The sequence below is a fragment of the Siphateles boraxobius genome, unplaced genomic scaffold (genome assembly GCF_051911475.1).
Source record: "Siphateles boraxobius isolate OS27281-9 unplaced genomic scaffold, OSU_SipBor_1 12, whole genome shotgun sequence".
Taxonomy (NCBI): Eukaryota; Metazoa; Chordata; class Actinopteri; order Cypriniformes; family Leuciscidae; genus Siphateles; species Siphateles boraxobius.
The window spans coordinates 2,601,991-2,617,486 of NW_027508722.1; the positions used below are offsets into that span (position 1 = coordinate 2,601,991).

Sequence of the window (15,496 nt, forward strand, 5' to 3'; positions counted from 1 at the left end):
GCGCGCGCGGAGGCTCGAGACGCAGGCGCGCAGGATGTGACGCTGTGCTGACGTGTATCTAGGGAAACAGAGGAAGTAAATGCTGGTTCCTTGACAAATGTTGTGAGAGATCCAGTGGGAAAAGACAGTGGCATGTCCACTAAACACGGGAGTGACTGGAGTAAGAGACTGGAGTGCGTTAGCAGACTCAGGTGCGGTGACTTACACCAACACTGACAGCTTTAATGACCTCTCCGAAGCGGCTCGAGCCGAGAGAGAGAGAGAGAGAGACTGAGAGAGAGAGATAGCGAACAAACATATAGACATAAAACAGAGAGGAAGAGTTTAAAAGCTGGAACTGTCTCTCTAGTGTTCAGACGTGTAGGATTTAACGTGTCTTGTTGATAGGAAATGCGACTGGTAAATTGAGCTATAGAGATTAAGGAGCAGATAAATGTGCTACAGTGAATAAAACCCAAAGATTCAGTGTTTATATTGTTATATTGTTAAATAACATAAGTCTCTGTGGTCTGGTTCATTTCTGTTGTGGACTACCTTTAACTCTGTAAACAAATACAGGCTATCAACTGTTTGTTGTAATGAAAGGAGATCTGTCAATAACATGATACACTAGTATGTATGCATTCATAAAAAGTTCTGATCAATTTTAGAAACAAAAATTGATTAATTACATTATTATTTACACATGAGCAGAAACAATAACTGGATTCCTAGCAGGATGGAAATACAGAGCTGAAGTAGGCCATTAACAGTCATCTTAGGTCATTAATTTTAATGTTTTTAAACGCATTTTGAAATTTGAGACTTTATCAAACATAATGAAATAGGCTATTTATGACTCAGACAGCCACCTAATACAAAACATCACAAAATTCATTAAATCCATTGCTAATACCTAATGATGCTCTGTTTTCCCAACTAAATTGTCACTTCCTGGAATATAATTTAATCGAACTGGCTTTAGTTTGTTTAAGGGATATTATATAGATTAACGTTATGATCAGAATAGCCCACTTTGTATTTTCTGAAAACTGCAGTAGCCTATACACTAAAATTGCTTCCTAATTATTATGCAGTAACAGTATACATAATTCCACAAACACAATTTGTTTCAAACGTTAGTATCACAGTGACATTATTGTCACATTACAGTATGTAGCATGTGAGTGATGTCCAGTTCTCATCTCAGAAACAAATGCTTATTTTTATTATTAATCCACTCCGAACTGAGATCAATTCCAGTTCATTCATCTCATTGCAAAGGGTTGAATTGAGCGCATTGCATTGTGAGATACAGATTTCCATGTATCGTGCCGATTTATACGGCTTATTTAGGGAAATGCAATGCAAAATTTGCACAGTATACACACTCCTATCAGAAAATTGACACGAATATTGACGAATACTGATATTAAAACTGGAGATGCACTTCGGTATCGGCCGAAGTATTTTCACTATCAGCCATCAGGCGATGGTTTAAAAACAGCCGATGGTCAGGGCCGATTATATCCTGTCAATCAAAATGGGGTGGAAAAAAACTTGTGTTGAGACCTCAACTCATACTCTGTGTGAAGAAAATCTTTCTTGTATTGAATTTAGGGCAAGTTAATGTGACAATAACGCATTAAAGCTGCAGTCCGCAACTTTTTTTCTGTGTTCAAAGTTTACAAAATGTATAATGAGCGAGTACATCATGAATCCATTTTCCAAACCGTGTTTTTGTCTTATCCTGAATCACTGTGGTACACCTATAATAAGTGTTTGTTCGGACTATTTTAGACTGGTTTGAGTCGTACCGCTGTGGAGCAACCCAGTACCTGCGTGACTCGTAATAGACATAAACAGAGAGTAGTAGCTCCGGCCAGGTGTTTGACCCTAGCCAGGTTCGCTGCGTTTCATTATTTGTAGCACCTCCCATCTAGTAATCACAAAAATCTTTGTGGTCTTTTACTTCTGATAGGTAAATTTACTTCTTTTCAAATTCTATCAAATTTCTTAAGAAATTCATGCAATAAATGGCATTTTGACGCTCTTACATGAATGTGACGTGACAGATCGCTGTAGCGCCTCAGTTTAAGTGGCAGCGTGAGTCTTTTCTTCCACTTTACTACAAGTTATAGTATGAAAAAACATGCATGAACATTAAAAAATATGTTGAAAAATACAGTACAACTTACCGAAATGTATCATGTTTCGTAGTCGCTCAATCAGTGTTTCATCCGCAAAAAACATTAATATTTAATTATACAGTAGTCTATATGCATGTTAGAATAAATTTGCCATAAAGACAGGTGTTTATGAAAACTACCTTATGTGCATCTGAGATGCATATAAACATTTCAGTTTTCATTTAAGTGTAATTATAACGTCTGAAAATAAATAGCAGTTGAATATAATAGTTTGAGCTCTGGTGTTAAAGCTGCAGTCCGTAACTTTTTTGTGTTAAATATTATCCAAAATAAACCAGCATACATAACCAGCCAGTGTTCAAAACTCTCTGCTTGCCTTCGCTCGATTCAAAACGGTTTAGTTTGTAATAATGTTTTTAACTCCTGTGGTACTGGTAGATTTCCACGGGAAATTTGAGCATGTCTTTGCGTCATTACGTCACATCTGTACACTTAAAGAAGAGTCTCGGCTAGTGGCTACGAGTGTGAGGATGTTGGAGGTGGAGACTTATAGTCTTTTCTCACAGCACTTGATATAATTATCAATTTATACTTATCAATTTGATAGCGGATCCAGAAAGGTTCAAACGACAATCACCAGTGAAAACTGAAGATTCACCCGTTGTAAAATGCAAGAGAGTGGCTACAGAAGAAAGAGACTGCAACCGGAGTCCGGCTCATGCGAAAACACGAATAATATCGGAAGGGCATTAAATGTAGTCACGCAATGCCAACGTTATTAACATTAACAATTTGAGAACAAAGTATAATTTGCACGATTTGATGTGATATAAGCGATCGTTAGATTTAATCAGCGCGATTTACTGCAATGCTTTTTTCCCTCAGTTGGTCATAACAAAAGTGGATGTTACTTGTTCAGGACGTCTTCCGGTGAAAATTATGTTGTTCACACTTCCAAATAGTATAATCTGTGATTGCGAATGCCAGTATCCACACCGACTGAAAGACACACATTCTCCTCAAAACATTGGATTCATCCGCGCTGTGCCGAGCCGAGACACAACCCACGTAGAGTTGATAATTCTGCGAATAACTGCAATTAACTGCAAACAGAGATGGCGACAGAGGAAAAACTACGGACTGCAGCTTTAATTGTAACCTTTTATATTATAGTAATGCACCACATGAGAGGGTCCCCTTATAGTTTGCAGCATTATTTGGGAGAGATTTTTTTTCCTTAAGAAAATCTAACTATTGGTATCAGCGGATATCTGAATAATCAGCTAACGGTATCGGCGGAGATATTTAGTATCGGTGCATGTCTAATTTTATAGTTTTGTTCGAAACATTTTGATTAGAGAAAGAAGAAGAATTGGAAACACCTTGAATGTTAAGTTGATGTAATTTTGCTATGTGGTTTCTAAAACGTACTAATATGACATCATCTGTTGAAAATTAGTTTAATAGTTCATCCAGTATATCAAGAGATATGATGAGGACATGACAGTGAGATGTAGGAATGAAGAACCATCAATCGTCTGCGGTTCTGCACAACTTTATCACAACAGGAACTTGATTTGCTTTTGTGGAATTGTATGTAACGATCCGTAATTTACTTTCAGACCGGAGATCACAGAGCATCATGGGTAAACGCAGAGCTCCTGAGCTGTACAGAGCCCCCTTCCCTCTCTACACTGTTAACATCGACCCGAAGACCGGACTGATCATCACAGCTGGAGGAGGAGGCGCGTCCAAGACCGGGATCAAGAATGGAGTGGTACTGTCTTTAACAAACCATAAACATGATCAAAACGTTTCTGAAAAACCTGTTGCACACAATCTACATCGTCTGATTCATAGTTTATACTTTTTTTAACAAGTAAAAGGCTAATTATAATTATCTAATTATAAAAACGTCCCCCTTCTGCTTGTGGTCGTGCAATAAAGCTAAAAGCAACTTAGGTTTATTTGATTATTCTTACATCTTTTTCTTTTTTTAAAAATCATGTTCAAATGTGAGTATCAAATATGATCCCTCCAATCATCACTGTATTGCGTTACATTGCATTATATGTTTGGAACTACAGTGCTTTGATCATAAAGCTTTTAAATATCATCTTACTAAGACATAATATTGATAGATTGACAACCGATATTTATGTGCATTTTATGTAAGTATTCGCTGTATACTGTAATGAAGATCTCATTGATTTACATTACACGCATCAGAATTTTATCTTACTTTTTGGTCACATAAATATCAGCATCTGAACCAAATTACATATTTTTTGCATAGTTTCAGATGTGTATCATTTTATATTATACTATATCAGCCATAAAAGTCAGGTATAATATAAAATATGATACTCAACAAAACTTTTGTGTGTTTAAAGGGTGGTCCTTAGTTGTATAAGGTATTATTATAAGGGTACAAAGTAGAATTAGGTGCTTTACATTTATGTTGTTTTATTGATTTCTTTTAAGGGAAAAAATGGGCTTGTTCGGCTTCAAATATTCATAATGATTATTTATTAAGAAGCTCCACTGTGTGGATTGTTGGTGTTTAGTTTTGCCATTTCATTGCAGCACTTCCTGAGTCTGGAGCTGGTTGGTGGTGTGCACAGCGCCACCTTGCTGCACACTCACGAAACAGACACGCGAGCCACCATGAACATGTGTCTTGGTGGAGATGTGATCGCAGCGGGACAGGATGGCAGCTGTAGCCTGATGAAGTTCAGTCATCATCCGGCCAAACAGGCTAAGAAACCTGCAGCTAAAGATGGTCAGTAGACACCAAATCCAAACATTAAAGAGTTAATGGACCCTTTTCACATTCAGGGATTCTCGGAAGTCGTCATAGTCGAAACTACAACAAATATAATAGTTTACTTCACATTCGGGCCAATATCACAAGAAATCCACAGTTCTTTGACTTTCTAAAAGAGGGGAAAAATGATGTAGAGCTTGATTACGGTAGTCAGAAGAGAGAAAGAGACAGATTTGCCGTCATTCCATCAGCCGTTGTATTAGAAACACACACCGCAGCGTTAAGATCAGCATGAAACGATTGTGATCGACTTTTCTTCTCTATTGTGCCGTGTATCCGAGTGAAACAGCTTCCGTATTTTAATGTCAAGGCAATAAAACATAAAGTATATTGTTATAAATGTTCTTTTTTTAAAAAAATGAACCTATACAGTACCTGTCAAAAGTTTGGAAACATTCCTTTTCGTTTCGTAACATTTTTACAAGTCTCTTCTGCTCACCAAAGATGCAATTAATTTAATTTAAACAGGAAATGTTGTGAAATATTATTACAATATAAAATAACTGTTTTCTAATTTAATACATTCAAAATGTAATTTATTCCAGTAATCCAGTCTTCAATGTCACATGATCCTTCAGAAATCATTCTAATATGAAGATTTGCTGCACTAGAAACATATTATTATTATTATTATTATTATTATTATTATTATTATTATTATTATCAATGTTGAAAACGGTTAACATGAAAGTTTTTGTGGAAATGTTGATACTTTTTTCGAGATTTTTTGATAAATAGAAAGTTCAATGAACAGCATTTATTAAATGTATTTATTAAATTTATTAAATATAAATCTTTTGTAACATTATACATGTCTTCTCTGTCACTTTTTACCTATTTAATGCATACTTGATCAATAAAAGTATTAATTTCTCTCTTTTTTTAAATCTTACCACACATGTTTGAATAGTATCATTGTTTCCTCAAAAAATATGAAGCAGCACAACTGTTTTCAACATTGATAATAATCAGAAATTTTTCTTGAGCAGCGAATCATCATATTAGAGTGATTTCTGAAGGATCATGTGACACTGAAGACTGGAGTTATGATGCTGAAAATTCAGCTTTGATCACAGAAACTAATTACAGTTTACAATATATTCACACAGAAAACAGTTATTTAAAATTGTAATAATATTTCACAATATTACAGTTTTTACAGTATTTTGATGAAATAAATGCAGCCTTGGTGAGCCGAAGAGACTTCTTTTAAAAACATAAAACATTTTTTTTTCCAAACTTTTGACAGGTACTGTAAAAAAAAAACCCGTAATGTTAATAACAGTGGATCACATCATCACAGTCTTTGAAATGGTTCATAATAGTGTTGTCAAAAGTTCTGACTTCGGTACCAATTCGATACTGAAATTTTAAAAATGTGACGCTTTGAGCGGAATCGTAAACGCCTCGGAATGGCCATTGTACTCGCGCACTCCTCAAATATGATATAATATATTTTTTTTAAAACACTTCCATGCACTCTCAAACGCTCCCGTGCACAGATCATTGTAGCCAATCACAGACATATCCGATGAGCTTGTGAACACAATGGCCAATCAGAGGTGTTTATGATTCCGCTCAACAGCGCTCAGTCACATTTATAAAATTTAAGTACCGACAACACTAGTTCATAGTCATTTATACCCATTTTTATGTATCTAATATATATTAAAAAAACCTTTTTCCATTGCACTTGTTAACAGGGATGGGAGATAAAGGTGCAGCGAGGAAGAGAGGCGGGAAAGGCCAGAACGCAGATGGAGGAGGAGACGTACCCCAGATGAAGCAGGACTCTCCTCAGGTCTCAGTGGAGGATGTTGGTGTGGTTCAGGGAGACCTCAGCCCACAGGACCCCTGCGTGAAGTGTGTGCGCTTCAGTGCTGACCTCACACTTCTGCTGAGCGGAGGGGCCGACGGCTACGTCAGGGTGTGGGAGGTGAGCTTTCCCATCAGTCTGTGCACTTTCTTCCCAAGCACTGTCCTTGTCTCAACACGTTTCCTCTCTTTGCAGTTCCCCTCTTTGAAAGAGAAGTTTAACTTCAAAGCTCACAATGATGAACTGGAGGATATAGACATCAGTAATGATAAAAAGGTAGCTTTTGTGCTCAGTGAAGTTTTTTTAGTAAATCAATAAAGAACTGCTTCCTTGTTGTGAATATTGTGCTGATGTTGGCTGTTTTACGATGCTCAAATGTGGTTTGTCCAATTATTATGTTCTCTTTCTTAATGTAGCACATTGTAACGGTTGGCCGTGATTTTGCGTGCAGCGTGTGGAGCGGCGATCAGCTGGCCGTGGGTTTGTGTTGGCATGAAAGCATGCCTCAGATCACAGAGAAGACGTACCGCTACAAGGCATGCAGGCGAGTTGTGCACACTTCCTGACAGATGCCACTTTACACGAATAGGCTAAAAAATAGGGCTTGAGTCATTTTGGACTAACTGGAGTGCTGATTGACTTGGCAAAAACCGGCATCATATGATCTATGGCTGTCACGATTCCTTGATTCAATTTGATTCAATACTCTATTTTTAAAAATCGAGTAACCGGAAAAATACTGGAAGTGGAGCATTCCACGGACAGGAATCCATGAACTGCATTATTAGATCGTTTTCTAAGCATGCACGACATATTAAAACAATTTAAAATCCATACTATAGCATAGTGCTATTATTAATTCAGACAATTTAATATATATATATGTGCTTTAATTTTTTATATGCGTGTACGTTACGTGCGTCTCAGAACGGCTCCGTTCCTGATAATGAACTTATCGTTTACGTGCGCAGAGCTCGTCTCAAACTCCCTCTCTGCATGTGCTGCGAGTTTGGGTTGCTTATAGTGCTCATCTGGGAACGCAGTGTGTACCATTTCACCTACGCCAATATGTTTCGAAACATGCAAACTATTGTTCACCGGGATTTCAAAATAAAAGTTTAAACCCTCACTGTGAGTTTGCATCCCCACATATTCCTGTTCAAACAATTACAGTGGCTGAAGCATTTCTATCGTACAGAAGTGGCCAAATATTAAACATTTCAACTAAATGTCGTCTTGCTAATGTTAAAGGATTTGATCTTGTATGTGTAACAACAACAATCACCAGCCGTTGTGCCCTCTGCAGGCAATTATTATAATACATAATGTACATAAGATCATTGTCTACATTATGAATTTTAACAGTTGATCTATAAAACCATATGATTACTTGCTTTTGATACTTTATTTGAATAAAATACTATTGCCTTATTGTTATTATATATGTATTTTAAGTCATTTTAAAGGCTTAGGTCTTTGCTTAGGTCTATTTTCATTACCCCATAAAAAAGAAAATTCAGATTACTCGATTATTCGTCAAAATAATCGACCGATTACAAAAATATTGAATAGTGGCAGCCCTAGATCATATACTCCTGGATAGTGGCTCATGACGAGTTGGAGTGACCGTCAGGCACATCTGAAAGTGAGTTCAACCAGTTCATTATGATTTTTTCGCAAACTGGACATCACAAGTCACTAGTGCTGTAGAAAAAAGTAATGCGATACCAAAGTGAACCCTATTCGTGGAAAGGGCCGGCTAGTAACTAACAAGAAGCTGTCAGATGCACTGATGTTTTTGCTCACTTGCTTTAAAACAGGTTTGCAAAAGTAGAGGACCAGAAAGATGCTTTAAGACTCTATACGATCCAAATCCCTCACAAACGGGAGCGCAAACCCCCACAATGCTACATCACCAAATGGGACGGTCGCGCTTTCCTGCCGCTGCTCACGAAGCCTGTTGGAAATGAAGTTATATCTTGTCTTGCAGTGAGGTAGAGGGAATTTCTCTGTATCTCTTATGCAGTTATAATGAATTGTCATGTATTTCATGGTTGTGTCGTGTGTTATTCCTCCTCAGTGACTCGGGAACATTTCTTGGTCTTGGAACTGTGACGGGTTCTGTGTGCATCTATATAGCGTTTTCCCTGCAGGTACAAACAGCAGAACCATGTGCCGTTTCACCAATCACTTACACGCATTCACTGTGTTCCTAAACCTATCCAGCTGTTTTCATAGCCAGCGTTTTAAGACAATATAGGCATAACTGCTGTTCTTTAAATACTGTAAACACAATAACATTCTTAAGTATTATTAAAACTTGATGACAGTAGAAATCATTCTAATATGATGATTTGATACTCAAGAAACATTACTGATTATTATCAGTTGAAAACAGTTGTGCTGCTTCATATTTTTGTGTGATGCATATTTATCAGGATCAGGGTTATTGTAGTTAACTAAAACTAAAACCTTAAAACCAAATTTAATAAAAAAAAAATATATATATATATATATATTTATTTATTTATTTATTTTCCGGCTAGGCGTCAAGGCAACATTTTTATTTTTTATGTGGTATTAAAATAACCAAATCTAAAACGGAAAATAAAAGTGATAAAAACTATATAGACGTATTTAACAAAAAAAATTATAAAAATGACAAAAACACTAAAATGAAAATGTGAAAATAAAAACATATAAAAAATAAAAAATATAATAGTATCTGAATTATACTAAAATAACTGATCAGGATTCTTTGATGAATAGAAATTTCAAAAGAACAGCATTTATTTATTATTTATTTGAAATAGAAATATTTAACATATTTTATAAAAGTCATTTTTGGTCAATTTAATGTGTCCTTGCTGTATAAAAGTATTATATTTATTTAAAAAAAATCTTTCTGAACTCAAACTTTTGAACAGTAGTGTAGATAAAAAATAAATTTCTTAATCTAATAATAAATGGACTGTTTTACTCAATATTTGTGTATATTATAACCCGAATATCTTAGCACTTTTAGTATGATGCACAAAGGCTGTTACCTATTTCAATAATTTCAGCTCATATGAGATTACCCCTCTGTTAGAATGCTCATTTAGTAGTTCGCTGCCTATATACACCGTAGACAAGACAAGGTCTTGAACCAGAGCCAGTTTATTAATACTTTCTCTTCTGATTCACCCTCCAGAAATTGTACTACATCCAGGAATCTCATGGCATTGTTGTCACAGACCTGACGTTCTTACCTGACGCTCCTAAAAGTAAAGCCATAAAGGGTGATAATGAAGTGGTCATGTTGAGCGTAGCTGTCGACAGCCGCTGTCAGATGCATGCGCTCTCCAACCGAAGTAAGTATGGCATGATTGGACTTACGGCTGCACAAAGGTACTGCATGAATCAGATGGGAATTAAGCAACATGGTACGAGAGACCTTGCTATTATCGCCCAGCTCTATTGATAAAGTTGCTTATATAAGGATGTCTAGCTTTATATGCATACATACAGTATACTCATGTAAGGTGATATATATATATATAGTAAATCTCACCTGCTCAATTGCTTGTATTGTCACAAAATGTAAACTATATCATTACCCGGCTCTGATCTGCTAAATGCAACTAAAAGGCATGAAGATACTAATGTTATAAACATCAACATCGTGATTTTCTGTAAAGCTTCTTTGAAACTAGACTCACCGGCCACTTTACTAGGTACACCCGTCCAGCTGCTCGTTTACGCAAATATCTAATCAGCCAATCACATGACAGCAACTCAATGCATTTAGGCATGTAGACATGGCCAAGACGAACTGGTGAAGGTCAAACTATACTAAATTAAAGATTTAAGTGACTTTAAATGTGTCATGGTTTTTGGTGCCAGACGGGCTGGTCCGAGTGTTTCAGAAACTGCTGATCTACTGGGATGTTCACGCACAACCGCCTCTAGGTTGGAAAATATCCGGTAGGTGAAAATGCCTAGTTGATGCCAGAGGAGAATGACCAGACTGGTTCAGCTGATAGAAAGGCAACAGAAACTCAAATAAGCGCAGTCTGCAGAAGATCATCTCTGAACACACAACACATACAACCTTGAAGCAGAAGACACACACCGGTGACACACTTGTCAGATAATAACAGCAAACAAGAGGCTACAATTCACACAAGCTCACCAAACCTGGACAATATAAGATTGTAGAAACTTTACCTGGTCTGATGAGTGTTGATTTCTGCTGAAACATTTAGACAGTAGGGACAGAATTAAGCATTAACAACATGAAAGCATGGATCCATCCGGCCTTGCATCAGCGGTTCAGGCTTCTGCTGATGTAATGGTGTGGAGGATATTTTCTGGGCACACTTTGAGCCTCTTAGTACCAAATTGAGCAGGGTTTAAACGCCACAGCACACCTGAGTATTGTTGCAGACCATCTCCATCCCTTTACGGCCACAGTGAACATCTTCTGATGGCTTCTTCCAGCAGGATAATGCAGGTCACAAAGCTCAAATCATCTCAAACTGGTTTCTTGAACATGACGATGAGTTCACTAAACTCAAACGGCCTCCACAGTCTCCAGATCTCAATGCACAACTTTAGGATTTGCTGGAACTGGAGATTCACATCATGGATGAGCAGCCGACAAATCTGCGGCAAGTGTGTGATGCTATCATGACAATGTGGACCAGATTTTGGTGTGGAGGAATGTTTCCTGCTTGTTGTTGAATCTACTCCATGAAGAATTCAGGCAGTTCTGAAGGCAAAAGTGGGTCCGACCCGGTATGAGCAAGGTGTACCTAATAAAGTGGCCAGTATGTGTATTGTGTAAAGCGCTATACAATCTAACTTGACCATTATATGCGTATGTATACACCGCTCTCATTTTTAGTATTGGTATTTACTATTTACCATTGGTATTTTGTATGACATTTAATTGTTTTTAATATAATTTTGCAGTCTTTATCAACATAAGTTATAACATCGTATTGTTTTTGTACGCTGTTAAATCAGGCCGTGTTGATGTAAATAACGCTGTTCTATTTTTCAGGATCGTTCCCGCTGTGGCTGGTGCTGTTCTTCTGTGGTCTGATGGTGGTCGGACTCATTCTGCTCCTGCAGGCTCTCTTCCCGGGATTCATTTAGTGTTGCGTAGGAACATTTCACATGCTAAAATGACTTGAAAACAAACCTGGATGTATGAAATTGTTCTAATCAATGGGAAATAATAATGGAAATGGGAATGACCGTGTTTAGCATCATGTTTTAACTGAAGTATCATCTCTGGAGTTTGAATTTGACCTCCTCTTATGAATTTCTTATGAAATTCTTATGAATCAGACTTGATGAAGAATTTGGGCATTACCTGAAGATTGAGAAAAAAGGATCATTCAGGAAAATTGAAAAACTGGTTGGAAACAGGACTGGGTTTCCTCATAAGGACGTCTCCTGCTCCACCACCATGCGTCAAGAATGCCTTTTAATGTAATGGAGAAAAAAAAGATATATGTATGCAGGGAAATTCAACAGTGAATTTTTTTAAAATATTTAAAAAACCATGTAAAAATATAAATATACATCTGAAAACATATGCTGTTGCCAGCTCTGTCCAATTATTTGTTTGAATGACCCTACAATTTCCATTAAACCGTCAAAATATGAGGAAAATATTATATATATATATATATTTTTACAAATATTTAAAATATGTGGGAAGAACAAAGCACTAAACCTGGTTAAGGTATTATCTGACAAAATTATTTAGGAAAAAAAAAAGTGCAAACTACAGCTGCAGGTTTTATTTTAATATGAAACAAAAAATGCATAGAAACACAAAAAGCTCACAGGAAAAAGCATACATTGCCCACATCATAATCAGTTATTAATATTTCGTTGGTTCTCTCATATTTTGCACTTTTTTTGGTATGGTAATTTCTTGGTATGACAGCCTGGCCAAAAATGATGTCAGTAGAATTGAATTGCTTTATCACAAATAAAACAATGGACTCCAATATGCAATGCTTATAAAACACATTTTTAATAATACTTGAATAAGAGGCCAGACATCAATTCTTTCCTCTACTGTATGAGGTCATTTAGACTTGAAGTGACTGGTGTTTTTATTCACTCCACTAGGGGACGCCATGGCATTTTATTTAGAGCAGTTCTCGAAGGGTTTCTTCAGGATTCAGGACTGGACATTAAGCAGTAAGCCTACAACATTACTGAATATTGGACTAAAATAAACAAAGTGTCCCTAATATCCAACATTGATATGTAATTAATTCAATAAAATCCTGTAGTTTGATTGTACACATCCTTGATAGTCAACAAAAAAATATTTTGAAAGTTCGATAAATCTATTTGTTTATTTTATCCTATATGCACAATTATTTGGTGAGTTGCAGTGTATTATTAGTAGTTAAGGATTGTTTTTTTCCCTGTTGTCTGCAGTGCCGTCAGTGTTTAGTACGTTTGACCCTTGTGAAACAGAAGTGTGCTCATTTTTATTGACACATTTTAAAAATATATTTTTACCAAACTGAACTTGCAGATAATATAGCATTAATGAAATACAGTGTACTTAAAGAGAGTACACTTCCATAACTTTGATTCTTAACTCTCAAGTACACTTTTAAAAAGTGCATTTTATAATAATAAATTCTAATAATAATTGTTTTTGTTAATAATGGTATTATATTATTAAAATAACAAGTTGTGTTTATATAGATGAGGTCTGAGGAACGTTAGCTTCTGCCGTTTTCAACTTTGACTCAAACGATCCTGCTCAGTGTGTGTCGGGCCGATAAAGACTGTTACCGTCTCCAGTTGTTTTATACTTCCTAATTATTAACTATAGACAAACATTTAAACTATTATCTTATTGCTATTTCATGGTTTGTGCAGCTCAACAACCTTGTGCTGCACATCATTACTGTGTTCTCAGGTCTTTCTCATAGTGATGGATGACTATAGGAATCTGGCCTGTGTGTCACTGCTTATAGAGCCCATGAAACAGGAAGTCACGGCTTGTCATCTGAATGGGTAAATTAAGTATATAAATGGGAATATATTTCAGTCGAAGGTGGAAGTGTAGAAACACATGGGCACTTCGCTTTGCATGACAGGGAACATTTGGACCTGAAACAAAAGAAAAAGAAAAACTCAACAAATGAAGGTAAAAGAGACAGGAGATACAAAGTACAACAAAACGAGGGACACATTGATTGCAATCACAAGAACTGAGTCAGCGCATAAACATTTCAATAACAGGGACAGGGAGTAAACGGATGCGCCTTTAATTGAGTTTTAGACTTGGGAAGAGATGGGATTTCACAGAGATGTTGGGAGAGGGAATTCCAGCCTCTAAAGGTCGTAGCCCTGCTGAACGCACCACCCAAGAGGAACTCGGCAAACACGAATGCATCGAAGGACTGAAGATGAATCAGAGACACTTTGCGGCATTAGACCATAAAGTGCTTTAAAATGATCGTTCGAATTTTTGATTTGCGATAATCAACCTGGTGCCAGTTTGAGTAGCCTATGAGATTGATATGTTATTTTTTGTGTGCGTTAGAGTTGAACATGAGCGAAATCTTTTTCTCCCTCATGTGAAACTCCTGAACATATGGAAGCAAATTTCTGCCACATTAGAAAACAAAAACTCATAATTATGAGACATGATTTGAAATGATGACATGAAGTCAAGGAGAAGTCGAAATTATAAGATACTAAGTCAATTACAAATGAAAAGTTGTAAAAGTTGAAATTGACAAAAAAAAATCTAAATTATGACGTCATCATTTTTAATTTTTATGACAAAATGTAGAAATTATGACATACTAAGTCATAATTGACATGAAATGTCAATTGAAAAAAAGTTTAAATTATGACTTGCTAATTCATATTTATGAGACGAAAAGTCGAAATTACGACTGTCAATTATGACAAAAAGTCATAATTTATTATGAAAAAAAATTGTAACATACTAAGTCAATTATTAGATGAAAAGTTGTAATTGTGACAAAAAGTAGAAATTATGACATACTAAGTAGAAATGTTAGTTCCAATTTATTTCGATAGTCCACTTTAGACATTCTACTTAATATAAGTAACTTTGCAACTACATGTCTACTAACTCTCATTAGAGTATTAAAAGTTAGTTGACATGTAGTTGCACAGATACTTATACTGTAGTAAGTAGAATGTGTAAAGTGGACTATCGAAATAAAGTGTAACCGAAATGTTGACAAGTCATAATCATGACATGAAAAGTTGAAATTGACAAAAAGTTGAAATTATGGCTCACTAACTAATTTTTATTTTTATGACAAAAAGTTCAAATTATGAGATAATGTTGAAATTGTGACATTCATAATTATGACTTTTCATAATTATGATTAAACATGTCAATTTTGACTTAGTATGTCATCATTTTGACTTTTTAAATTGTGTGTAATAATTTATACTTTTTATCTCATATTTATGATTTACCAAAGCATGTTTTTTTTCTCTCTCTAATGTGGCGTAAATGGACTTTGATACGAACGCATGGATCCCTATTGAAATGACTGGATTTGGCCTGTGAAGCTTCACCCAGCAAAGGTAAATGTGAGAGTACCTTTATCCAGGAAGTTCTGGACCTATTGTAGCTTTTCTTGAAAACTTTTAATACTAAAGATCTAAACAAACCCATCACCCAATATGAGCAATAAAAACAGTGATGCT

At 36.0% G+C, this 15,496-nt stretch overlaps 1 protein-coding gene across 2 annotated transcripts; it reads left to right on the forward strand.

Moving 5' to 3' along the window:
• Window positions 1-12,357, forward strand: preb (prolactin regulatory element binding). Of its 2 annotated transcripts, none has more exons than XM_077205934.1 (10): window positions 1-191; window positions 3,752-3,906; window positions 4,716-4,911; window positions 6,660-6,892; window positions 6,968-7,048; window positions 7,189-7,316; window positions 8,593-8,766; window positions 8,853-8,925; window positions 9,966-10,125; window positions 11,820-12,357. In XM_077205934.1, the coding sequence occupies exons 2-10, from the start codon at window positions 3,772-3,774 to the stop codon at window positions 11,912-11,914; spliced, it is 1,275 nt and encodes a 424-aa protein (XP_077062049.1). In that variant the 5' UTR covers window positions 1-191; window positions 3,752-3,771; the 3' UTR covers window positions 11,915-12,357. The 2 variants fall into 2 exon arrangements, with proteins under 2 accessions (XP_077062049.1, XP_077062058.1); XM_077205943.1 differs by having other exon boundaries at window positions 69-200; window positions 3,754-3,906.
• Window positions 12,358-15,496: the final 3,139 nt, after the last annotated feature.

Coding starts and splice junctions, on each gene's coding strand:
- preb (XM_077205934.1), top strand. CDS start 3,772: ATGGGTAAACGCAGAGCTCCTGAGCTGTACAGAGCCCCCTTCCCTCTC. Junction 3,907..4,715: donor CCGGGATCAAGAATGGAGTG/GTACTGTCTTTA, acceptor ATTTCATTGCAG/CACTTCCTGAGTCTGGAGCT. Junction 7,049..7,188: donor ACATCAGTAATGATAAAAAG/GTAGCTTTTGTG, acceptor TTCTTAATGTAG/CACATTGTAACGGTTGGCCG.